General features: G+C 38.0%; 1 protein-coding gene across 7 annotated transcripts in view; it reads right to left on the bottom strand.

Moving 5' to 3' along the window:
* Positions 1-25,640, bottom strand: part of THSD7B (thrombospondin type 1 domain containing 7B) — a 952,777-nt gene that overhangs the window by 241,508 nt on the left and 685,629 nt on the right. For all 7 annotated transcript variants that reach the window (XM_037848906.1, XM_037848908.1, XM_037848910.1 and 4 more), the window contains 2 exons: positions 13,958-14,152; positions 8,312-8,575 (listed from right to left, as the gene is read on the bottom strand). In XM_037848906.1, the coding sequence (XP_037704834.1) occupies positions 8,312-8,575; positions 13,958-14,152 (459 nt within the window). The remainder of the gene's footprint in view (positions 1-8,311; positions 8,576-13,957; positions 14,153-25,640) is intronic.

Here is a 25,640-nt window from a genome sequence, read left to right as displayed (position 1 = left end):
AATTGTGTTTTATTTATTTTACCACAAACTTCATCTGCTAAGAAGTATTTGAGATAGCTTAAAAACAAACCAACCATGCACAAAACCACTGTTATATAAGTCCAAAGAAAGTGGTAAAATACACTTTGGTAATTTTGGACAATTGGGAATATTGTATTCCTAACTCATTCAAGAGACATTTGTTGAACACCTACTATGGCTGACAGTGTTCTTTGCCTATTACACATCTATTCCTTCACTTTTCAGAGCACGTTTCTTTTGCCGAGAGTGGTCTTCCTCGATACCCCAACTTAAATGATGTTCCCCTTTGTTATTTTCTCATAGCACCCTGATCCTTTTTATCAGAGTATTTATGAAAATTTATAATTATATATTCTTAGGCAGATAGTTCCTTAATATCTCTCTCACCTACTAGATTGTTAGCTCCATGAGGGCAGGGAGCCCATGTGTTTTGGCAAAGTGTAGCATAGTGCTTGGCACATAGTACATGTGCAATTAGTATGTCCTCAATTAATGAGTAAAAGATATGAGAACTGAGGTCCAGCAATCTGGAAGTGGAGAAAGGTGTATAAACAGATAAAGTCAAATATAAATAAAATTCTATCATGGAGATAGAAATAAACTTCTGTGAGAGTACAGAAACAGACTTGAGTTGGGGCACAAAAGACGAGTAGGAGTTCACAATAAAAAGAAAAAGACACCAGAATGAGGAACGAACAAAGGCATAGGAATGGGGACATGAAAGGACAAAAGGTGCGTGGGGAACAGTAGACGAAGTCTACTATGGGGGGAGCATATGGTGTGGTTGAAAATGGCATTAGAACATAATGTTCCTTTACTCTCATGTAAGTGTCTATTGCCAAATGGAAACATCAAAGAAGAACCAGCACCTTGAAGGTGCGAGAAATTGTAATATGATTCAGAGTATATAAAACTCTGGATATTTCTCCTGGAAAATAAAACATTTACAAGTGGAAGAGGCATTACATCTATTTTCAAGTTTTTTACATGATCTTATATAGAGTATATTTTAGACTTATTTAAAAATTGAATAATGTTTAATTGGAACCAATGGGTGGAGGAAGCTACATTTTGGCTTTTAAAAATAGAGATCTTTCATAATTTAGAGCTCTTTACCTGCATTTTTTAGTAGTAAGTGCTTAGTCAGTGTGGAGGTTTAAGCAGGATGTGGAGGATACTTCTACCACCACCTTAAATAAAAATATTTCTTGAATTTCTGTCTGAAGCCATCTCTTCCTATTGTCAACATTATCTTCCTTATCAACATAACATCTGCCTTGCCATCTATATGCTACTCAAAAATCTATATCATAGAAGTTTCTGTCTCTTGGCTTTAATCAAATATTGCCAGTTGTATTTTTACATCTTTAATAAATGCTCTGCTGAATCAAACTGCCCAAAACTGAGCTCCCCATTTTCAACTCTCAAGCATGATTCTTACTCTGGTTAGTGTCACCATCCATCACTCATCTGGTTTTCAGAATCATTGCTGATTGCACTCTGCTTTCACCTCTAATACGTCCTGTCCCTCCTGACCATCTCCATGGCCTTCGCCTTTTCTGATGCTCACACGGACTACTGGACTCTCTCCAGACTCTTTCCCTACATTTAACCTTTCTTTTAATCTAACGCCTGAGCCCAGAATTAATTTTTCTAAAAACAACATGGAATCCTATCACAACTCATCAATAACCCTACTTTCTAAAGCAGTAATGTTGCCAACACTTTGGGATTTGAAGAAACAGTGGGAGAGGTGGGGTGGATTTAGGGGAAGGGCTCCTGGGATTTCCACATCCCCCAGGCAATCCTGTCTATGGGGCAGCCTTTGGGGAACATTCACTTCTGATGAGTGTGTGCTAGGGAAACATTATTGGGTTAATGTTCCAGCATAGAAAAAGATTGAAAATGTGTTAGAAATGTGAGATTTTCTAATTTGTTATTCTTTCTCAGGATTGTTTTTGCTATTTTGGGTCCCATGCTATTCTATATGAGATTTAGAATCAGCTTGTCAATTTCTAAGAATAAATCAGCTGGGATTTTGATAGGGATTGCATCGAATCTGTTTATCAGTTTGGGGAGAATTGCCATCTGAAAAATATTAAGTCTTCCAATCCATGACAATAGGATATTTTCCCATTAAGTTTAGATCTTCCCTCAATTTCTTTCAACAATGTCCTGCAGTTTTCAGAGTATATGTTTTGTACTTCTTTTGCTAAATTTATTCCTAAGAATTTTATTCTTTTTGATGCTGCTGTGAATGGAATTGCTTACCTAATTTTATTTTCAGATTGTGTAATGCAAGAGCATATAAATATACAGAGAGATCTTATATCCTGTAATCTTGCTTCATTCATTAGTTCCAATAGTTTTTTTTTTTTTTTTTTGTAGATTCCTTAGAATTTTCTATATACAAAATCATGTTATCTGAAAATAGAGAATTTTACTTTTTCTTTTCCAATTGGGATGCCATTTATTTCTTTCTCTTGCCTAACTGCACTGGTTAGAACCTCCAATGCAATGTTGGATAGAAGTGACAAAACTGGACATCCTTGTCTTACTCCTGATTTTAGGGAGACTGAACTATTATTTTAAGCAAGATAGGAAAAGAGTTACATTGCACCTCTTCATAGGGTATCTCTACTTGTTTACACTGAAAGGAGAAAGTAATAGATGATACCTTAATTAAAACCATTTTTCTAAAAGTTCTATTTACTTTCTCATTTAGGATAAAATGTGACCCTTTGTAAGGGAAAAGGAAGTAGTATATATATTTAATCATGGGCCCACGATTTCTCCCCTGAGAAGGATTATGAACACCCTACCTTTTCTGGAAAGGTATTCCTGTCAAATCCATAGAAACTTGGCCATCTACCATTGTCTACCCAAATGACCATGGGCCCAGATGTCTTTAGACAATTATGACCACACTTTCATTGCAGGTGATATGTAGATATTTAGACACAATTCTGGATAAGGAATATAGGGTATAAAAATTGTTTGGTTTATATTCTGAAATTTTCATCTCTCTGTAATTAAAAAATTAAAGTAGTCTGACACAGAGAGGGGATATAATCTCAAAGTCCTTAAAACAATGCTGTATTAAACTGTATCTCCACTGAGTATGACTTATCCATCTTTATCTACTGTAAAATAGAAATGTTCCTGATGAAAACTACAGGTTCTGTTAAAAGAATGAATGCATGCATGAGTGAACGAAACGCTGTTCCCAATGGATCTCCACATTAAGTGATTTCTTGGACTACATGAGTGTCCAGACATTTTTAGCAGCAGAACCGTCTCTTCAAATGAGATCTTACAGTATCAAGGGAGCTACCCTAGATCATCTGGGTGGGCCCTAAATGCAATCATAAATCCCTTACAGGAAGGAGGCAGAGGGAGGAGAAGGAGGCAATGTAACACTGAAGCAAGATGCTAATCTGCTGGCTTTAAAGAAGGGGCCATGAACTAAGGAATACAAGGTTTGCAACTCTAGAAGCTGGAAAAGACAAGGAAAGAGAGCCTTCCCTAGAGCTTCCAGAGTGAAATTTATTTTGGACTTCTGACCTGCAGAACTGTGAGAGAATAAATGTGGGTTATTTTAAACCAAGTTTGTGGTAATTTGTTACAGCAGCCAAAGGAAACACATCTACCTTAAAATTCTTTACACATAAGCATAAATTTATATTCTGAGATTTGTCAATAATTATTGAATAGCTACGAGGTACTAATACTTTGTTAGGAGTTTGTGATAGATACAGTGATGGGGTAGACACAGTTCTTCCCTCAGGGAGCCCTATGTGGAAAGTCAGACTTGCAATAGAGAGATAAAATATGAGATGTGCTAGGACTGAGGACTTGATTTTGCTAAGGGACATAAAACAGATATTTTCAGGTCTTAGTTGGTTTTAGGGGTTAGGGAACAGCTGACTGGCAAGACTGCCTGGGGTTTCCCAGAGGAGGTGACATTTCTAACTTAAGTCTGGAAAAGTTGTTTGGAGTCAGTTAGAGAACTGGGTTGCAAGAAGGGGGAAAAATTAAAGTCATACCAAGAGGAAAGTGTATAGGTACACAGCAAGCGGAAAAAAAAAAAAAAAAAAAACTATGAGAGTGACTGGTGTGTATTGAGATATACAAGTGAGAGTAGTTGGGGTTCCAGGTGGGCAGGTTGAAGGATGAGGCTCCTGTGTTCAAAAAGGGTAAGATCCTGAAAGGCATTACATCCAGGCTTAGGGGTCTGGAAAATGGGTCTCTACTGATGGTTTGAAACATACGACAGTGAAAATTAGATTTGCCTTTCAGAAAGACTCCTCTCATGGGATGTGAGAAATGGTTGGAGGGAGGTGGACAAGTCAGGAGAGCGGACAGGAGATGGTGTGATGAACTGAGATAAAAGATGACTAGCTTGAACTAAAGGGGAGCAACAGGGATGGAAAAAAAGTGGATTTAAGGAGAAGCACTACTAAGGCAGCAATATTATATGAATTATTATAGCACCAATCATGTCTTAAAAAAGCAAAACGAGTAAAATCTCAACATGAAAAACACAGAAACATATTCTTCATCTTTATCAAATTTAAATTTCCTTGTCCCAGAGCAGGCATTATCATTCCTTTTCAAGTGGTGATTTGAAGGGCCTTCCAATGTCCCAGAAAACATGAAGGTGGAGAGGATTTAGGTCACTTTAGAAAAACTGCAAATGATTAAAGAGCTTCTATTTCTTTCTTTGAAGGAGGATAAAACATAATTATTTACTCCCTCCTGGGTGGTAGACCCATGAGGAGAGAACACATAGTTTATGAATTTTGTCTTTCATATTTACAAATCTTTGCAGGAAATTTTACCAAATGCTCTCTCAACTACTTGGTTAATAAAGATGTAACTTTCAGTTCCCAAGCAAACTCTCTTTGCTCTGCCAACATAAGCGTGTCCATATGTTTTCATAACAGGTGTCAATCAACTATCTAAAATTCAACACACAACCAAACCGAGAAATAAACTTTCTAAATGTATTAAGATTATATTCACATTTTTCCAGTGTCTGCAAACATGTGAAATGATACTGTTCTTCAAATTACAAAGAGATTCTTTAGATTACTTTCTGCTTTGCCTGCAATCCATACCTACTTATGTATCACAGAAAATTAATGTAATTGCTGTTATAGAGTTAAATTTCAAATTCTAAGTTATTTCTAGATGAAATACTAATGAAGACAATTAATTACCTTAAAATCTATCATAATTTGTGTAGAATCAAATATAAAACAGATTTACATTTTCACATTATAATTTGATGAATTAGTATTTATTCACAAAGTTATCACCTGGTTACTTGGAAAATTATTGTTCTGCATTCTCCCATTCTTTCAAAAGCACTGCTTGTCCATTTTTAGCAATGCAATTTCTATTCCTCTAAACTAGATATCAAGGGCAAAATACGACCAGGTGTTCTCTGTCTGACCATATACTTACTGCACACAGCTGACTTCTCCATGGATCTTATTTCACTAAACATAGATGTTCTACCCAAAGGATGTATACAGACACACACACACACACACCACACACACACATTTCAGGACTTTGATATAGGCATAGGTGTATTGACTCTTGTCATGTCTAAAGTAGTCCTTTCATCTTTATCAAATGTAAAGTTCAGGAACTTTTAGTGACTCCTAAGAGGGGCTTGACCATGTTTTAGGCATTGGGGACAGAGAGATGAACAGATTCAGTTCAGGACCTCAATGAATGCTGAGTTGAATAAGAGAATTAAGAATCTAAATGAAATAAAAAAAAAGAAAACAACCAAGCAATATGCAATCATGAATATAAGCACAAGGAATCACTGGAATCCACAGAGAAGGAACCTCACCCATCCCGAGAATGAGAGTGGGGAGATGGAAGACAAAGTCCAGGTAAGTGCTTAAAAGAACAAACTATCTACCTTCCTTTAGGAGACCAAGACTGAGGATCTGTGCCTCAGTTTGCTCATGATGAAAAAAGAATTCTTAATAGTGAGTTAATTCATGCATATTAAAAAAATACCTATGCCTTTATTACTAACAACTAAAAGTTTTTTTTTCCTTGATAGAGTGGTGTACATCACACCACTAAAGTTAACATGAGGTACTTTCGTTACCATCCCAAAAATCTTTTTTTAAAAGATGTACTGTCAAAGTATCTTAACACAAATGCTCTAAAAGTGATGAGTCTATGGTAAATCTTCACTGTCAAAGGATTTTTTCATTTGGGGAAAATGTTTCAGACTCCCTCACAGCTTTTACTATTGTTCTGAAAATTGGTTCAGTTAACCAACTGCCTTCCTCCTTGAAGACATTTTCATTTAACCAGAAATAACTATTGTATAAATAAAGAAAATAACCTATTCATTAAAAACTAGAGATTACTGGCAATTAAAATATAGAAAGATGATCTGCAATTAGGAAATCTCCAAATTATGTCTTAAAAGCATTTCTCTATTGCCTCCACCCTCATCTAACCTATCATCATGTCTCACCTTGATGACTACAATAGTCTGACAGTGATGCTCTTGTCCCTTTTATTTCATTCTACACACAGTAGTCAAAAGCAATCTTTTAAAAACCTAAGTAGGATCACATCACCCACCTCTCATGCCCCACTTAAAATCCTTCCAAGCTGACCACTGTATTCACATTAAACCTATATTCTTTGTCTTGTCTGTAAAGATTGTGACTAATTCTCCAACCTCAGCTCACACAACTTGGCCTAACTCCTTACATTTGAACAATGGGGTTTCCTTTCTTTTTTTGCTAGAATCTCTATTTCCTATCTTGGATCCTTTGGACCTGTAGCTCTTTCCTGCCCCACATCCTCTGGATATGCTTGTTACACAGTCTGAAATGACCTTGTATGTGCTTTTTGCATGGCTGCCTTCTTCTCACCCTTCATATTCCATGTTTATGTCACTTCAGCAAGGACATCCCTAAAGTCTATCTAAAGATTTCCTATTTCAGAATCCTTAGAGATAATCAAAATTTGTGATTCCTTTTATTCATTTATTTTATTTCTATCCTTCCATTGGACAGCAAATTCCATGTGTCCCTGATTTCCCCATAACTGAACACCCAAATCAGAGAAGAGGATCAGGTACATAGCAGGTGTTTTCTACACAGGATTTGATCAAATAAATGAATAAACAAATCGAAGGCATATAAAAGCTAAAAAACAAAGATTTGAGCCAACCAGTTTTGGCTTCTTTAAAATGGGTCCATTACACTTGCTTGTGATAGTGTTTAATGTTTCTGAAAGATGTTATCACTTAAAAGAATTCTGTTGGCTAACCTGGGAAGCAGATACAGCACAATGATAGTACCAATTATAAATCTTAAACTTCAAATTATAGTCATATAATTATATGGGTACACTGTAAATAAAGACAAGCTAATTAATACATTTGGGAATAAAGCAGAATGCCTATCATTCAACAGACTCGCACATTTCTGGTATTACTGAGAAAGCTTATTCATACACAACACCTTGGTGACCAAGAACAAATCTATCAATTTGCTTCCAGAGCTTGCCAGTCAAGCATGATTCCCTCTCTATATACTCTTGTAAAATTCTTAACTTTAGTCTTTTTTTTTTTAAAAAAGGTAGTAGAAAAAGAAAAAATGTGGCAGGAAATTCATAAGTTCCACTTTAATCATTAGTCTCAGCCTCCTCCAACAGCTTCACCCCAGCTGCATTCACCTTCATTCTTTTCTCTATTCACCCATATCTTCCAGTTTTTCCCAAATAAGGTTCAAGGAAGAGTTTTTCCCTTATTAACTCCTCAGAAAATTTTCCCAGTTGATTGCCTAATTTCTACCACTTTATTCTATTAATTTGGGTGTACTTATACATTGTATTATAAACATTTAAAATCAATCTTTTCACTGGTATTTTGCCAACTATACTAGAAAAAACTCCAGGTCTGATACCTTCTATGTATACCCTCAGGGTACCAAAGAACACCATAAAATATGTTCACAGATGTAGAGCAATGGTGATCACTGCCACCATACAAAGAGACAACAAACAAAAGTGAAGTGTAGAGTGAGGTGGGTCAAGGATCCAAACAATGACATTCTAGAGCATCACTGAGATTTGGATGTGTGCAATTCATATGCATGTTATATGAGAGGCAGTCTGTTATTGTCAAAGGAGAACTAAAACAATTATTCAAGAACAAAGCTACTAATTCCAGACCTAGGACTAACGTGTAGACTGTACGTCAATGCGCTCATCTGTTAGCCCTCACCCATCTCCTTACCGGAGCTGCTGCAGTGGGAGGGGTCAACAGGTCTTCCGTTTCTATCAGAGCAGGCTATTGCTTGAAAGCGCATGCCTTCTCCACATTCTTTGCTGTCTTCTTGTACCCGCAATCCTCGCTGAGGCTCCCTTTTGCCTTCTGGAAGAATGCAATCTGACCAGTTTCCATAAGGCTGGGACAGAAATTTATCACAAGGACACTGTTCCGTTTCAACTAGAGGGTGAAGCTCAGCATCCTGGCATTTCTCCTTCTTTCTGCTTTTCCCTGTTTCAGCAAGACAAAGTGATGTATTAATTTCACATCTTCTGTTTTGATAAAAGTCACTCAGATGATTTGTATTACAGGCCCTTAGAACATTAAATCTTAAGTAAAATAAAATATTTTTTCTTTTTTGTCATGGAAGTAAATCTTACGGAAATGGAAGCATCTCTCCGGGCAACTGTGAAACTTGAATATATTTTTTAAAATGGTTTCATGATGGATAGTGGTGCAAAATACTTAGATGTTTGCTACAAGTTCAAGTACCAGCAATGTAGTACTTAGATGTTTGCTCAAGTCTAGAAAGTTCTAATTAACTTATTTAATAGTACTTTCCCCATAATTTGCCAATAAAGATAGATTGATTACCTTGTCTCCACTTTCCTTAAAATTAATGGTTGCCAGGGAAACCAACAAAATTGTCTAAGTAGTACCTTTGTTTCTGTTTTTTTTTTTCCAAGTAATTTTTTAAAAAACAGTTTGTTTATTCAAGAAACAAAGTGATATCCTCCTATTCAATGGCCCTGGGTCAGAATGGGGTCACATGGAGTATGGTGGACAACACTGAACTCATATTGGTCCCTGCTATCAGGTAGCTCACAATTGCTGACACAAACAATAAACTGAAATAAATGCTCAAATCATGCTGGATAATTTAATCCAAGAGAAAGCTTTGACTACTATTTTGAGAGACCCTTTTAAATATTCTAGAATATGACTTTACCTTACCATATGACTTTGATAGAACTTTTAGCTGAGAGTCTGACTTTGAGTAATGACAATGACTCATGTTTTACAACTGTGAATACCTGATTATCATATTTTGTGGATTCCAATCAGCCTGCTACTTGATTCAACTTTGCTGCAATGCACTTTCTGTAGATTACTAAGAATTTTCCTAGATCTGCCAATTCCATCTTTTATTTCCTCATTAGAGTGTCATTAGCTAGATTCCTGGCTGGTAATAAAAAACGAAGTCAGCTTTATTGGTCTATATCTAGTCTTTATGGCTGTTTTGGAAATGCTTGATATAAGCTGATACATGGATTAACTTTTCATTGTCAGATGATTTGCATCACATACAATTCTTTCTCAACATTCTATTGCACCCCATACATCTAATTAATAACAAACGTCTATCATTTCAAATGCTTAAATATCTCTTATTTAGTCGATTTGTTTCCATAGCTTCCTCCAAGATCTTGTTACCACACTATCTCACTCCTTCAAATTTGTTCCCCACACTGCAGTCAGAGCCAGTTTTCAAAGATGTAAACCAGATCGCATCACTCATCTACTTAAAACTCTTAGGTGATATCCCGTAGAATAAAGTCCAGACTCCTTGACATGGTCCTCCATGGGATCTGGGACCTTGTTATCTGGCCCCACCTACATTGCACTACTCTGCCTCTGGCATGTTATAATCCAGCCATACTGAACATTTTTCAATTCCTAGAATTTACTTGTTCACTTCCTGGCCTCTGTATGGGGTTACTCCAGAAACTTTTACCAGTTCTACCCTCCCTTCTTAGCATGTTTAATGCCAATCTGTCCTTCAGGTCCAAGCTAATAGAGAGAGCCTTCCTGAAACCCACTTTCCTTATATCCCAGGGCTAGAAGAGATGCTCTTCTTCTGAAATAGCATGGTAGCAACATAATGGCTCCCCAAGGATGCCCATATACCAATCCCTAAGACCTTATATGGCAAAATGAACTCTCCAGATGTGATTCAGGTTAAGAACCCTGAGATGGAGAGATTAACCAAGACTGTCCATGTGGACCCAACCTAATCACATGGGTGTGCTTAAAATCAGAGAAACTTCCAGTCTGAGTAAAGAATCCGAGTGAGTTATGACTATGGAAGAATAGTCAGAGAAGCAATGTTGCTGGCTTTAAAGATGGAGGAAGAAAGTCATACAGCAACGAATGTGAGTGCTCTCTAAAAGCTTGACGGTGCAAGGAAACAGATTTTTTTCCCTAGGGACCCCATAAAGAAATGCAGTGCTCCTGCACCTTGATTTTACCCATTGAGACACACATGTAACTTTAAGATAACAAATTTGTGTTGTTTTAAGACAATTTATGGTAGTTTATTACAGTAGCAAGAGGAAACTACTACTGCACCCTATATACCAACTATTGTAGCAGGTATTATGCTGTATGGTAATTGTCCATGGTAAAAATCTACTTATATCTCCCACTAGACCATAAGTTTGGTTAAGTTAGGCTCTGGTTTATTACCTCAGGGTATTATCAAGGCCAGGAACACATAGTAGTAAAAAAAAAATGTTTATTGAATAATTGAGAAAAAGAAGTTTAAAAAAAGGGAGAAAGGAAAAAAGGAAGGAGGAAAGAATGAGAGAAAGGAGAGAGGAGGAAAGAAAGAAATATGCTGAAAGTTACCAGCAGAACAAGTATTCTGTTTAAATATATGCTGCCTCTGTATTTGTGATATCTTTCTTAATTACACAACATCACTGTTTGAAGAGAGATTCTGAGCAAGTTAGTTAACGTAGAAATGGTTCTACCAATAAGAAACAACTTATCAGTAGTCCTCTACTTTGATTATGTTTCATCAGAATCAGCAGTAATCTTTGGAATCAGAGCCAACTAGTGCTAAAAAATCAATCTGTGGTATAACTCAAAAGACATGTTTTTTTTTTCCCTGCAGTCAGAGGGAAATTTGTGGCTGATCTTATATAAACACAAAACTACTAGTGAATATGAAGTATATGTATGGGTGTGTATATAAAAATACATAACATATATATGTTATCCATTTATTTTGAGTATGTATATATAATATATATATTACATATTTATATATAATAATCTTGGTTTATTTTCTATTTAATGGGTTAATTGTTTTGAGCACTATATAAACAATTCCTTCAATCACCAGTCAATCTAAAATCTATGAGGATCTTTAGGGCTGATTTTGGTATAACCCACAGAACACAGAGATGGCAAATTAAAGCCTCTTGTTAAAAATGGAAAAAATAAAAAATAAAAAAAAACCCTGATGTTCCAGCTATCCAACTGAGTGGTTTGTATGTGTGTCTATGTGCGTCTGTGTATGTGTGTTAAAGAGAGAGTCATAATGTTTTAAATTCTGAGTCCATATCCTTTACTGCCATTCATGTTAGAGATTGTTTACGAAATTTATTAACAAATTACATGGGAGAAACCAAAATACAAGCTTTAGCTCGATAAAAATAAGCCTCAAACATACAAGAAAATTTAACAAAGGATTATGAATACTGAATATTTATATAATTTTCTTTTTCTTAGTTCTTAAAGTATTAGAATAGTAGAAGAAAAGAACTGAAACAGTGGAACTGTGACCTATAGCATCCTTTGAAATTTGTTCTATAGCTACTTGTTAAATGGTAATTGGAAAATTATATATTTTTGTATATATGTTGTATTTCACAATAAGGACATAACTGAAACTATGGTGCTATAACTCATAATAACTTTGGAAATTTCCCATAGATCTATTTGTTAAAACATACTTTGAAAGATATTATCTTTTTGTATATATGTTATATTCCATAATGAAATAACTGAAACTGTGAAATTGTAACCTATAATATTCTTTGAAATTTGCTAACTACTTGTGAAACTGCGTGTGGAAAGTTGTCACTTTTATGTACATATGTTATATTAAAAAAAAAAGAAGTCTTGAACAGTGGGAAAATCTCAACTCACTACTGTGCTTTTTTTTTTCCACAACAGTGTTACTAAAAGATTCCTATGACTGATATTTTTTTCAACTCATGTGCTTCATGAAATTGACCAATTGTTTTGGTGTCAACTAGACACGAAGACACAAAAATCAAGTAGCCTTCTAAAAAGCACAGCAGTTAATAATTTAGAAAAGGAATTCTAAACAGTCTTTTAGTATGGATAATTCTTGGGTTATAGTTTGCAGAAAAATGTACAAGAGATCTTTATTATTTATATGAAAAGCACATTTTAAAAGTCAAATTCATTATTTAACAATTCATAACACAAACTATCATGGTTGTAAAATGGATAAATATCAGTATTTCTCATTTTCCTTTTGCAGGTTCAAAATATTGTTAGCAGACCTTCAAGAAAAAGGAAAAAAAAACCCTGACCACCAATTAAAAACTTTCTTTCCCTTTAATGGAAATCTGTCTCACCTCAAAGATATAGACAAGAGTTGATAGGATAATGGATTTGTGAAGCATTATGTATGTGTGCGCAAGAAATTTGCCCTCTGAACCTGAATATAAGCCGTCCTACACATTCTATCACATTATTTTGTTTTTCTTTAAGAAATGTCCTTTATCTTAGAAACAAAGTTGCAAAAATTATATAAGCTTAGATTTTTGTAGAAGAGAGAGCACAAAGTGCACCATATTTTATTTGATGTCTGTGTTTGAGATTATATTTTTAACTCACACTTGGGAATGGCCTTCAACCTCCAGTTAATGTGTAGAAATCCTGTTGAAGGCTCTAGTTGATTAAGGAAATATATTATAATCAGTTAAATTTAAATTCTAATTTTGTAAGCAATGCATGTAAACAAAATGGTCTTGAAACCAGAGAATTAACACTTAGCTGCTCATGAGAGCTAATGATCATTTGTGGTGAATCCTTCAGGGATGTCAGTACTAATTTTATTATGTTAATAATTATTTTGGCATTTTCCTTTGATTCTCCACTCCCTGAATTAAGTTTTCTACATATACAAATACACATACATTTAAACGAAGTTCTGGCATATTTATCTGACAAGTAGTAAAATATACCACTGCATCAATTATTTGTATACTGTAAACAAAAAACAAAACAGGACCTGATTTAAAACATTAATTGCTTCAATCTCCTTTAATTTTTGCAAATATAAACAAAACCAATAATTAATTATATACCATAAAAGCAAAATGTATATATACATTTTTTTTGCCTCATACAAAATTTGAAAACGTCAAACTGCTTAAAAGGTAACGACAAAAGACAATGCTATAAGTCAGATGTTCTTTCCAAAGTAATGACTGTTAGTGCTCAAGCTTGCTGAGATGCTGGCATAGCAAAACACCAGAAACTTTGCCATTAATTACTAAAATAAACATTGATTTTTTTTCTATGACTTTTGATAAGCAATCTTCTATGACTATAAAGGTTATAAAACTAAACAGGAATTTTATAGCTACAAAATGGTTCACCTTTCAGTCATTCCAAAAAAATATTAACTGAGAGCATATTATGTGCCAGGTATTGTTCTAGATATTGAGGCTACATTGAGGGTAGACAGGGGAGCTCACAAAACGTACTGTCCTCTGGAGCTGACTTTCTAGAGGGAGGTTCAGCAGTTCATAACTCTTGTGAAGCCAAGAAGTAAAAGGCATGTCCTACCTGTGAGCTGCCGCCGTCTACTCCGGGTTGATTCACAGTTCGTTGAGCAGGGTGTAAACCTGGACCAGGCAGTGAAGGAGCAGTCATCGCGACATGGGACCCTGCATTCCTGCACAAGGTGAGGCACGCCATTTGTCTGCTTGAGGCATTCTGTCATTTCTGCCGACTGGTTATCATCTGAGACACATGAGACAGCTGAAAAAGAGCACGGATTCTTTAGTCAATATTTTCATTAAATCAACCAGGCGCAAGGTTTTTAACAAAATAGCAGAATCCCCCAAAGCTAGAAAATTTGGTTATTACTAAGATTGGACAAGGTGTTCAACACAGCTAACCTTATTTCTTTGGAAATTAAATTTTTATTGTTGACACTGAAGTTATTTGAGAATTTAATTGGTTTCATTATTAATTCAAACCCTGCACTGACAGTAACCAAAATAACTTTCAGTTTTCTGTTACATGTCCTGCTCATAAGCATCTGACCTCTAGGGATGGATGATACAAACTAGGAAACAGAATATGTAATGTAAGGGAGAGTTCGATGTAGAACCCAATCCCTACCACCACCACCACCACCACACACACACAAGAAGACAAAAAAATATCATTTGAACTTTTCCTGAATGTGATCTTTGCTTGTTTCGTTGTTTAAATGGCACTTATGGAAGTGTTCCTGTTTTCACTTAACAGTTAGTTTTTAAGAAGGAATTTCTGCTATCTAGAATTCATTATTTTCCTCCTTTTTAACATGTCATCAGTTAAAAATTTTAAACCAATTTTTTTTTCAAGCACAGGCATAATCTATCCAGATAAATTCCATTACAAATATCCTGCCAGTTGGAAATAGCTTGTCAAAGTTTCTCTCACATACTTTTCCAACCAGACTGTCCCTAGTCACACTATAAAATAACTAGTAAACTTGAGTGACACTTCTATGAAATTTTTCTTAATTTTTGATTCTTTCGACTAATGTCATTTATTTTATTCAATCATGAATGTATGATATTTTTGTGCATCTTTTATTCATCCTGATTAATTACGGGCTCCCTGAGGACATATCTTTATATCTTTATATTCCCTAAACCAACAGTTTTCAACCTCAGCATACAGACATTTTAGATTGAATAATTTTGTCTGTGTGTGTTTGAGGGTCTATCTTGAGCAACATCCCTGGCCTCTAACTATCTGAAGCCAAGTACACCATTTCCCAGCTGTGATAATCCAAAAACATCTTCAGAATTGCCAAGGTTCCCCTGAGGGGTAAAATCACCCCCAGTTGCAAGTGACTGTTCTAGACTGATTCCTAACCATGGACGTCTATGAGAATACACGGGTTTCACTGCATCACTCCAGAACCACTGCATCAACATCTCTAGGGAGAAATCCAGGGATAGTTGTGTCCCATGTGATTCTGATCCAGCAAGTCCACTGTCCACCCACATCTTGCATGGTGCCTTGGTGCATGATGTGTGTTAATGGATATTTGCTCAGTTTATTGCCCTAAAGAATCAAAAGCTTAGGGTCATTTTCATTACAGCTCTTTAAAATCTACCACGTTACAGGGAATAAAGAGACCACAGCTGAGGGTCAATATTAAGAACCTTTTATAAAAAATCTTAAATACAGAGTAAGTGTAAACAAGGCCTCCTTCCAGTTGTCCATTCATCTTACACTCTGAATTCCTTTCTTTATTCTCAATATAACAGAGAACAAGTCTACCTGATACCATAAACCTATTTCACTCAGAACTGGCAAAAGCCAAACCCATTTACTGCTTTACGACTGAGGAATTAGGTAAGATGGCAATGGAATGCACACACAATCCTTCCCAGTTCGTACATCTGCTTCATGGCAGGTGGAGCTATTCATTCAACTTGATTTTTTTTTGTGTGGGATTTTGTTTTTGTTTTATCCACATCCTGGGACAAAATCCATCATACAACAAGCCAACATCACCTGCATCTCCTTTGTTGGGAATATTACAGCCATTAATGATGAATACAGCAAGATACTTTATCTTAAGCAGAGTACAAGCAAATGTTATTTGAATTGCATGTATAGATAATCAATTTGGAGTCAATTTAGAGGATTTTTATCTTGTCAAGTTAATCTTTTTCAAGATAACAATGTGCTGAATAACACAAAAGAGGAATTTTAAATACGTTTTGAAAGCATTGTTATTTGGAATTTAAACCTCGATATGTATACAAATGAGGATTTTTTCGAGAATAAATTATTTTAAAGTATTTTTATTTTCTGTCATTTCTTTTGAAGAAGTCTAGAAATTGAAGGCTATGATAAATACAAATTCAATGATATTTTGAAGTTTTATGAACTATCTAAATTAGAATACTCTGGATTTATGAAATTCTATTTTATAAGCTTTTTTGTATTAATAAAGGAAAATACAAGCAAGTAAGAAAGAGCTGCAGCATATGATGGAAATCATAGACACTGTAGACAGATGGCATGAGTGCAAATTCCAACTCCAAATACCTGGGAGTTTTGTGAATTGGGATAAGTTATTTAATCCCTTTATGCTTTGGCTCCTCATCTTTAAAGTGGGTATAATAAGAGCACCTATGTCAAAGTGCCATGAGAATCCTTAAAATAATGTGTGGTACATACTAGTGGCTCAGAACAAATGATCAATTGTTATTATTATCCTTTATACTTGTTTTTAAATACAAGCAGGCTGCAGTTTCCCAAGCAGGTATTTACATAAACACTCCCCTTCTCCATGCCACATCTGTTCTTATTGGTCATCCTCAGAATCTAAAGGGTAAACATCAGGAGAAAACCTTGGCTGACCCTTCACCTGATGCTGGTGCTATACTTATAATCACTATTAATCACCCCAGAGATCAAATATGCCCTAAATACGTTCACTGCATTAACAAAGTGGTGTGGAGCAAATCAGATCCGTCAGTCTGTAGGTTCTGGTGGAGTCTAGTCTAGCAGAAACATTAAAGAGCTCCAAAGGCCACAGAATACATGCAAAGATGAGGATAAAGCTGGACAGCAGCCACCTAAGACCGCTACTCTGTATTCTCACCAAAGGACTGTTCATGGTGGTCAAGGGTAAGCTGTGGCTGATGCACTATAGATCATGTGATGATCATCAATTTAGGTCAAGGATCATTGTTTTCAGATTTCTTCAGATTCAGGATTCTAATTTTTTTTTCAAGTATGAAAATACAAATAAGTTAAATGAAGCAATTACCATCTCGGGAGTGTTATGTTGTAAAAGAAATCATTTAATTAATAAGCATTTATTGAATGTGTCAAACTACACTAGAGGGCAGGAAAAAACTACAGAAACAGCAAGCAAGAACCCTGCAGAACTGGAAAACCAGCAAAGGAAACAAAACAGTTACACAAGGAAAATGAAAAGAGAAACATTTAAAAGTAAATGGGGATAAGGAAAAGCCAGATGTTCAACCTAATTCAGAAGCACCTTCCATTGTGCAACTCAGGGGCAAAGGGTATTTTTAAAATACAGTAACTCTTTATAACCCACAGTAGAGTTCTGTAATGAACATAAAGGGTGTGTAGTCACCTTAAGTCGGAGAACTTCTTTTGAGGAATAAATCAGAAGTGGTAGAGTGTACTAACAAAACTGTAGGCTTTGGTGTCAAAGTGCACTAAGGGTGACTCTCCATTTATTTACTGTTACCTCAGGGAAGTTACATAAACTCTCTTAGGGCTCAATTTACTCATCCATAAAATGGAATAACACTAATACTCACATTACCTGATTTTTCGAGAGTAAAATAGACTGATGCAGCTGATGTACTTAGCAAAGTACCAAGCATACATAATATATTAGCAAATGTGCTGTGATAATTACCTATTATTATGAAGAATGCTGAAGGAAATGGAATGTAAGAAAGAAGAGTCTGCTATCTCCTGTCTCAGTTCTTGTTTCAGGAAGGTGAAGAACTGTGACATGAACCTCCCTTCAATTGCAATGTTGAGGTCAGTAGGCTCTTCCAAAGACTGCACTGCCTCTCTCAAGGATGTCCATCTATTGTATTTCCAAGTGCTGCTTTATGAATTCTGCTTAGTGTCCACAAAAATGAGGCTTACATGTTAACCTATTAGAGTGCAACTTGAGGAAAAGTCAGATACTGAAAACTGGGACTGGTGGCAATTCTTTCCAGAAGCACAAAGATCTTTAACATCACTAAACAAAGAGTTTTAGAAGAGAGTAAACATTTGCACAAAAGAATTCTGGCCATATTTTCTTCTTTACAGCTCAGTTACTGAGGTGGTCAAATCCTGCAGAAACAAGTACCATGCCTCTCTTCGCTAAAGCTGAGTTCATGAGGATTCAACATTTGAGTAAGATATAGTGGCATATATCAAAACTTTCCTGACCATTGGAATCACCTGGGCTTCATTACTGATTAGAAGAGGTGGGGACATAAGACACAGGAACTTCTACCTTAAGACCAGGAATAAACTCTATTAAGGTCATTCTCTCTTCTTCTATGGTGCTCTAGACACTAGACCTTGCAAATACACTTAGACCTTTACTACCACATCTTCTACCCTAATAGACTTTACTGAACTTCATCCACCCATTCGTCCATCCATTCAACCATCCACTGACCCAATCACGAAACATGTATAAGGCACTATGTATGGTTATAAATGTAATGTGTCTGTGTGCGTGTATGTGTGAGCACACACACACCAGTAATTTACCTATACATAAATGAATAATCTGTCTTCCAGGAAGCAATGGTGATGGCAGCAGCAGGCAGTCAAACAGATGATAATAGCACAGTACTGTAGGTTCCCGGGTGGTGATAGCCCATGGGAAAACATGACATAGAAGGGAAAAGTAGGTACTTCAATCTTGAATATTGTGTAATAAGCAGACAGGCAAAAATAAGCCATTACAGGGAATTTATCTATCAGACATCTGCCATTTAGTTGCCTTCAGATCACAGAAAATCACTTGCTGCCCACAATCTAGAGAAAGCATTTCTCTTTTGGTACTTTCTTTTTCTTTTCACCATCTCCATCTTAGGCATTCATGTCTGCAAGTATGCTAGCTGACCACTGCATTGGCTCTCTGGGGGAATATGGTGCCTTCTTTAAGCAGACCGATAAACAAAATGCCAAGTATTTCAGGTACTGTGTTGTATCACAGGGAGAGTTATTTTCTATAAGGAAAGGATGGGAGAATTTACTTCCAACCCTTCCTGTAATATATCTTGATTTAGACAGTGGCAGTTCAATGTTTAATGGTTTTATTTTATTCCACTGAAAGATGGGATATTAGTGTCTTTACTTGGAGAAAACTCTACTTCCAGATAATAATATTCCAAATAACTGTAGAAGGACCGCATTGTTTGAATCAGTTATCTTATAATCTCTGGATAGAAAACACTCAGAGAGGCTACCTGGGCCAGGCAGGCCTGCTTATTCAGGAGTGAGGGAGAAGCAGGTATCTGAGACAAGCCACACAGACGATCTGGGACTCTAAAAAAACGCTCCTTGATGTCCAAGGTTATATCTTCCTGGTCATAGTGCCCAGCAATGGACAGAACACAGAGAATTGAGTTCAACGACATCCTCTTTCTTTTAATTACTCTACAGGATGAGCCTTTGTAGGCAGGTACCAAAAAGGGGAAGACAGAGTGGGAAGGAAAATTATTAATTGCTTTGCCCTATTATCTGATTCTTTTCAATTCCATCAGCATGAAAAGGAATACCCTGACAGGAAACGTAAAATTATCTGAGAATTTAGCAAAAGAAAGCAAGGGCCTGTCTGAATTCTCAGCCAGTCTCAAGTTGTTTTTTAGTGATGACTAATATCAGATTATTAGCTATTACTAAATGGTTGGTCCTTCTGCCCTGTCACCTCTAAAATCTGATAGATATGCCGTCATAAGTTTTGTTTTTTTAAATTTTGATATGAGGAGAGGAGGGTTTACTGGCCTTGTGATAAGCAATGATAATGCTGTGCTACGGGAGACAAACTAAGCTATGGAGGTTGCTACTTCAGATTTGTCAGCACTTATCACCTTCACCAAGGACTCCCAAATTACTTTCCTGAAGTTGCTTCTGACCAGAGTTCAACTCTAATAGATGAAGGGAAAAGGTAGAAAGAATTTCTTTCAAGGGGTCATGATTTTCAGGAAATGAGGGTGATGTGCTAGAAAACTAGAAAAATCTGCAAGCTTGTTGTCCTGCAATAGTGAAGTGCTTCAGTTCAGGTTCACAGCCCAATTTTCATGCACATCAAGGAACTGTGAGTGCAGACAGCAACTGCTCAGCTCAACAAACATCTGTGCCTCGTGCTCTGGATGTCAGGCTGTGCACTAGAGGCCTGAGACACAAAAGTGAAGGAAACATCTCCATGGGAATAAACTTTCAGTACATGCAGGGTGCTGCAAGAGCACATGCTGGATCTCAGCCACTGCGCAGTCAGAGAAGGTTACCTGGAAGCAGTGGCACATGATGGATGAATAGAAGGAAGGATGCAATGGAAGCAGCATGAGTGGGCCAGGGGCTTGGAACGTGACACAGGTGCAGAGAGAGAATTCATGTGATGTGCTAGCTTCCTGTCCTTGCTAGTCATAGGACCCTATACCTCCCCTTTGGTAAGACTTGTAGCACTTATGATTACCTGTTGAGCGTCTGGGTAGTGAGGTCACTAATTTAACGACCAGGCCACCCCTGACATGCCCCAGTGTTAGAATACAAGAGCAGGTCACATACCCCCGAGATAAAGGGTTAAAAGTTGCAATTTACATCAACAAACTCATAAAATCAGTTATATTCTCCTACCTTAACAGAAATACATGCATACTGACTTGAAAAGCCAGGTTCCCATATAGAATTCTAGGACAACCTGGAGTTTCAATCAGTTCAGCACAGCAATAGTCAGCCCCAGCCCTGGGAAGGAGCAGGTCCCTCTTAGGAATAGGGGCCAGGGCAGGGCACCTCTTGCTGAGTCTAAGGGCAGAATTGCACTACACTCCAATTATTTCATTATGGACTGATGTAATCTTCCTTAGGAGCTTGCATCGTGCTAGGTAATCAGGAAATGTAAAATTGCCAATTAATGCTCTCAGTTTTGGCCATTTAACAAGTTTCCTTTCTAGTTAAAACAGTTCTTTACAGGTAAATGTGCAATCTCTCTTTCAATCACTTCCCCTTCTCTTGCCCAAGATGGCATCTGGGTACATTTGGCAGCCAGCAGGAGCCTTGGATCTGCATGACGGTCCTTCTAAAGCAATCTGGGGGCTCTGCCAGCCTCCACAATAACAGTGTCCCTTGTCCATTCAGTCACTGCTTGCCACGGTGACACCCACTGCAAAGTCTCAGGCTGAAGAACTCACAATTGATTTCCTCTCAGGCTAGTCCAGAACGCACGGTCCTCCGACTGACCTACCTCCACCTGGTGTGGATAACCTCATGCTGTGGTGTGATTTTGATTCCTGTAAGATCAGTGGTCCAGGAAGTTCAAGGTAGTTTCTGCTATAAAGCCTGCCAGACGGTAACCTCAGCTGCTTCCTTGGGGCATGCGGGAACTTCTGGAGACTACTCCCACGGGGCATAGGAAACTCAGGGAAGGTCCTCCTACCTAGTCTCCCCGGGCCACGGACTTTATTCTGATGGGAAACATCCTGTGCTGAAGTGGGGGCCTTCTATGGGGCAGTCTCTTTCCAAAGTTCCAACAGAACATGGAGCAGAAACTCTTCAGCGTCCCTCTTTTGTCTTAGCCCCCAGTCCCCCACTAGTCCATCTGTGCTCCTGCAGTGGAAGCCATGCACACATTCCTGCTCTGCTCCCCTCCCTCAGTCTCTTCTCTTTTCCTTCCCATCATCTACCCTGGCAGGAAGAGCTGTTTTGTTCTTTCTATCTGAAAGGGGCTTCTCTTGCATCACATTCACCCCCCTTGAGATGGCATCTATCATGTCTCCTTCCCTGAACCATAATGAAGGATGAAGAGTGAAAAATATGATTGGGTTAAGGATATGTATCAAGAGGAAATTAAAAAAATATGAAGCCTGCCATACACACACTTCCACACTAGACTCTGAGGCCCAGGAAAGCCGAGCCTGTGCCTGACTTGTTTACTGACGTGTCCCTAATAAGAGACTGGCACATATTAGGGTTCACTAACTAGCTGTGCATGGATATGGATCCTTTTAAGCCTGCCACGCTGTCTGAGGCAGGACTGTGATGCGATGCATCTGGGAAGAGACTGGGTGGCAGGTGCTGAAGGGCTGAGATGCTTTGCCAACAGCTCCACCCATCCCTGTGGTCCTTTAGTATAAGCAAAGCCCCAAGAGGTTGTTTGTTTTTAATGCTAATGTGTTTCCAGGCTCTGTTAGTTTCCTGTTGCTGCTGTAAAGACTCACCAAAACCAGTGACTTAAAACACCATGTATTCTCTTACAGCTCTGGAGGTCACAAGTATGAAGTCAGTTTCTCTGAGCAAATGAAGCGGAGGTGTTGGCAGGGCTAGTTCCTACTGAAGGCCCCAGGGGAGAATCTGTTTCCTTACTCTTTCCAGCTGCCAGAGCCTCCTTACATCCCTTGGCTTATATCACCTGCTTCTTTCATCTTCCAAGTCAGCAAGGAAGCATCTTTGAATCTCCTTCTTCTCTCTGTCCCTCTGCTTCCATCAGCACATCACCTTCTGCCTGACTCTGACTCCTCCTGTGTCCTGATTATAGAGACGGTTGTAATTTCATCTGGCTGGCCAACCTGGATAATTCGGGATAATCTCACCATCTCAAGAATGTTCACTTAATCACAGCCTGTTTTGCCATATAAGGTAACATTCACCGGTTCCACGGGTTAGGATTTGGACATGTGGGGGTGTGGCTGTGGGGATTATTCAGCCAACCACACAGGGCCAAGGTATTTCTATCTGGCTCTGAGGCATTGTTTTATCCACCACAATAAAAACCAGCCTACTTCACCTACTTCCCGATGACAAAAAGGTTAGGGAAAATCATTTTTAGCATGACTTCCCCATTTCCTGCTCTCATAGCAGGTTTATTTTGCTTTGTTTTAATTCTTTGATTTTCAATCACCCAGCCTGATTTCCCTCAGCCACCCAGCTGCCCTCTACGACTCTTCTCCCCATACTCTTTTGGAGCACCCTTGGGAAAAACAGATAGAATGACTTATTTCTTATTTTAAGCTAAACATAATTAAGAATGAACATCTACATTAAATAAAAGTGTATCTCAAAGATCATAATTAAGGTGCATCCTAACCCAGGCCAACTCTTGAGCTGCTGGGCATGGGGTGAAGATGGGAGTGGCTCAGGGCAGCCGTCCATTGAGGTAGACAGTTGACTGTTGTCACTCTGATGCAGTATGGAATAGAGTCTTCCCAGTTTGTCCTTGTCTAGCTCCTCAGGCTACAGTGCAGGGGAATGATTGCTCAGATGCTCTCCATGAGTGGCTGGCACTGGTGTGGGTAAGAGCCCAGCGGGGGAGAAGGAGAAGCAGGGAAGCCCAGCTCTTCCAAGGCATGGAGATTGGGGTCTCTCCAGTCTGAGAACAATCAGCCAACTTCCCCCATTAAAGGACCAAACAGAGACCACTCCCTGGTAGACTTCAATCATCTGAGCAGAACCAATATGCCTCTCCGTATCTGAATTTCACTCAGAGGCTGTCCTAGCAATTCCATTTCTCTGACAATTGTAAGAAATGGAAAAGATATGCTTATTTGCTATTATCCAAATAAATCAATTTGGAAGTTCAAGCCACTCCTTGCCACATCCCGGATACTTTCATTTCCCTCCTGTATTTGATCTCTCCCTGTGTAGTACACAGTGCATGGGAGAACAGGATTTGGAGACCTCATTTTCTCAAAACTAGTGTTTGAGGAACGCGTGTGCTTATTATTACACACTGGCTGACATATATGCAACTTTAGAGAGGAACAGCAGGAGTTACGGAAATTGAATTAAACAATAAACCTGTAATTGCTTTTTAGGGTGCTTTAATTGACTCCTAAGTACCATATGTGAAGCTGCGTGACTGCAGGAGCCCAATTATAAGCTTGCTTATAGAAAGATACAACTCATTTTGCATGTTGGAAATACATTCCCCAATTATTGTTGCCCTCTCAGAAAAGAAGAATTTTCAAATAAATAAGAAATGCTTAGTAAGCTAACAATGTGTACTTAATCGCTATGTAACTTAAAAGCACTTTATCTAGGTTCTAATACGAGATCAGAAAATGCCATGGCTGAAAACTTCCCATCCACTTCATTTCAAATCCTACTTCATTAAGCATTGCGGAGCCTTCCGTGTTCCCAACTAACCAAGGAAATGTACACAGATAGGGCTCTAGGCTTCAAGGTATTTGCCTCTAAGTCAGAAAACACTGGCAAGAATAAACAGTTGTGGGGGGAGGGGGGGAGGCAGTGGCAGCAGAAAGACCAATGTAAAATTACCAGTAATTCATAAATTAGATCTAAATAACAGCCAATAAGCATGAGAGTCCCAGTGGAGGAAGGAAGGAGACTTAGGCTCCACCTGCTGATCTGGTGTACAACTCCCAGAAGGGGCTGCTAGGAGTTGTAGTGAAGTAATCTACCCATGGTTGGAAGCAAAGTGATCAGGACTGGATTTGAGCTTTGGGGAGTGGATGGTGGGGTGGGGAACACAGGAGATCAAATCAGACTTCCTAGTCAAGTCAGAAAATCAGGAGGGGCCAAACAAAAATAATTAAGAACTTTGGAGAAGTAGAGTGGAAAAGAACTAATCACTGGGAATTCTAATTCTAAGGAAGAAAAGCATTAAACTGACCCTCTCTAGGACAAAATCTACCTTGAGGGTGATGTTTACATGAAAACAAGGGTTTTAGAATGGCTTTACACTCCCAGTAGTCTCCAACCAGCCACCATGAAACCACCCAAAGTAAGTGCACCAGTATAGAAAGTAGCTTGCTTGTTAACTCAGCTGCAAGACAAGTGCCTTAGTTCCCAACTACCCCTTCCCTTAAGCTAGAACAAATAAATATACACTCTTAATAGTAGCAGGGGGCAGGCTAGGCAAATTCAGCTTTAAGGGAAGTTCCTTAGCCACTCCTTCCATGTAAATTGACTCTCTGAGCCTTTCCTCTTGCAGAGAAAAAAGCATGTATCGAAGAAAACCATGATAAATGCATATAAATCATCACACTCAGCAAGAAATTTAGCAGCCATCATTCTAATATTTAAAATACAGACACTGGCAGTGAATATGAAAGAGCCCTCATTACAACCAAGCTTTCTTGCAGATCAGTGATTACCCCCTGGTTTTATAGCACTTTATGCTAGCTCAATTTATCTCAGTTAACTTTCTTACATTAAAAACAATTCGGGAAGATGGCAGACTGGTGAGCTGTATGTTTTAGTTACTCCTCCAGGAAAGTAGGTAAAAAGCCAGGAACTGCGTGGACTGGACACCACAGAGCAATCTGTCTTTGGGCATACTTCATACAACACTCATGAAAACGTGGAACTGCTGAGATCAGCGAAATCTGTAAGTTTTTGCGGCCAGGGGACTCGCGCCCCTCCCTGCCAGGCTCAGTCCCGGGGGAGGAGGGGCTGTCAGCTCCGGGAAGGAGAAGGGAGAATTGCAGTCGCTGCTCTTATCGGAAACTCATTCTACTGATTCAAACTCCAACCATAGATAGACTGAGACCAGACACCA

This window comes from Choloepus didactylus, chromosome 9 (assembly GCF_015220235.1).
Source record: "Choloepus didactylus isolate mChoDid1 chromosome 9, mChoDid1.pri, whole genome shotgun sequence".
Classification (NCBI taxonomy): Eukaryota; Metazoa; Chordata; class Mammalia; order Pilosa; family Megalonychidae; genus Choloepus; species Choloepus didactylus.
This window is presented reverse-complemented; position numbering and strand designations above follow the sequence as displayed.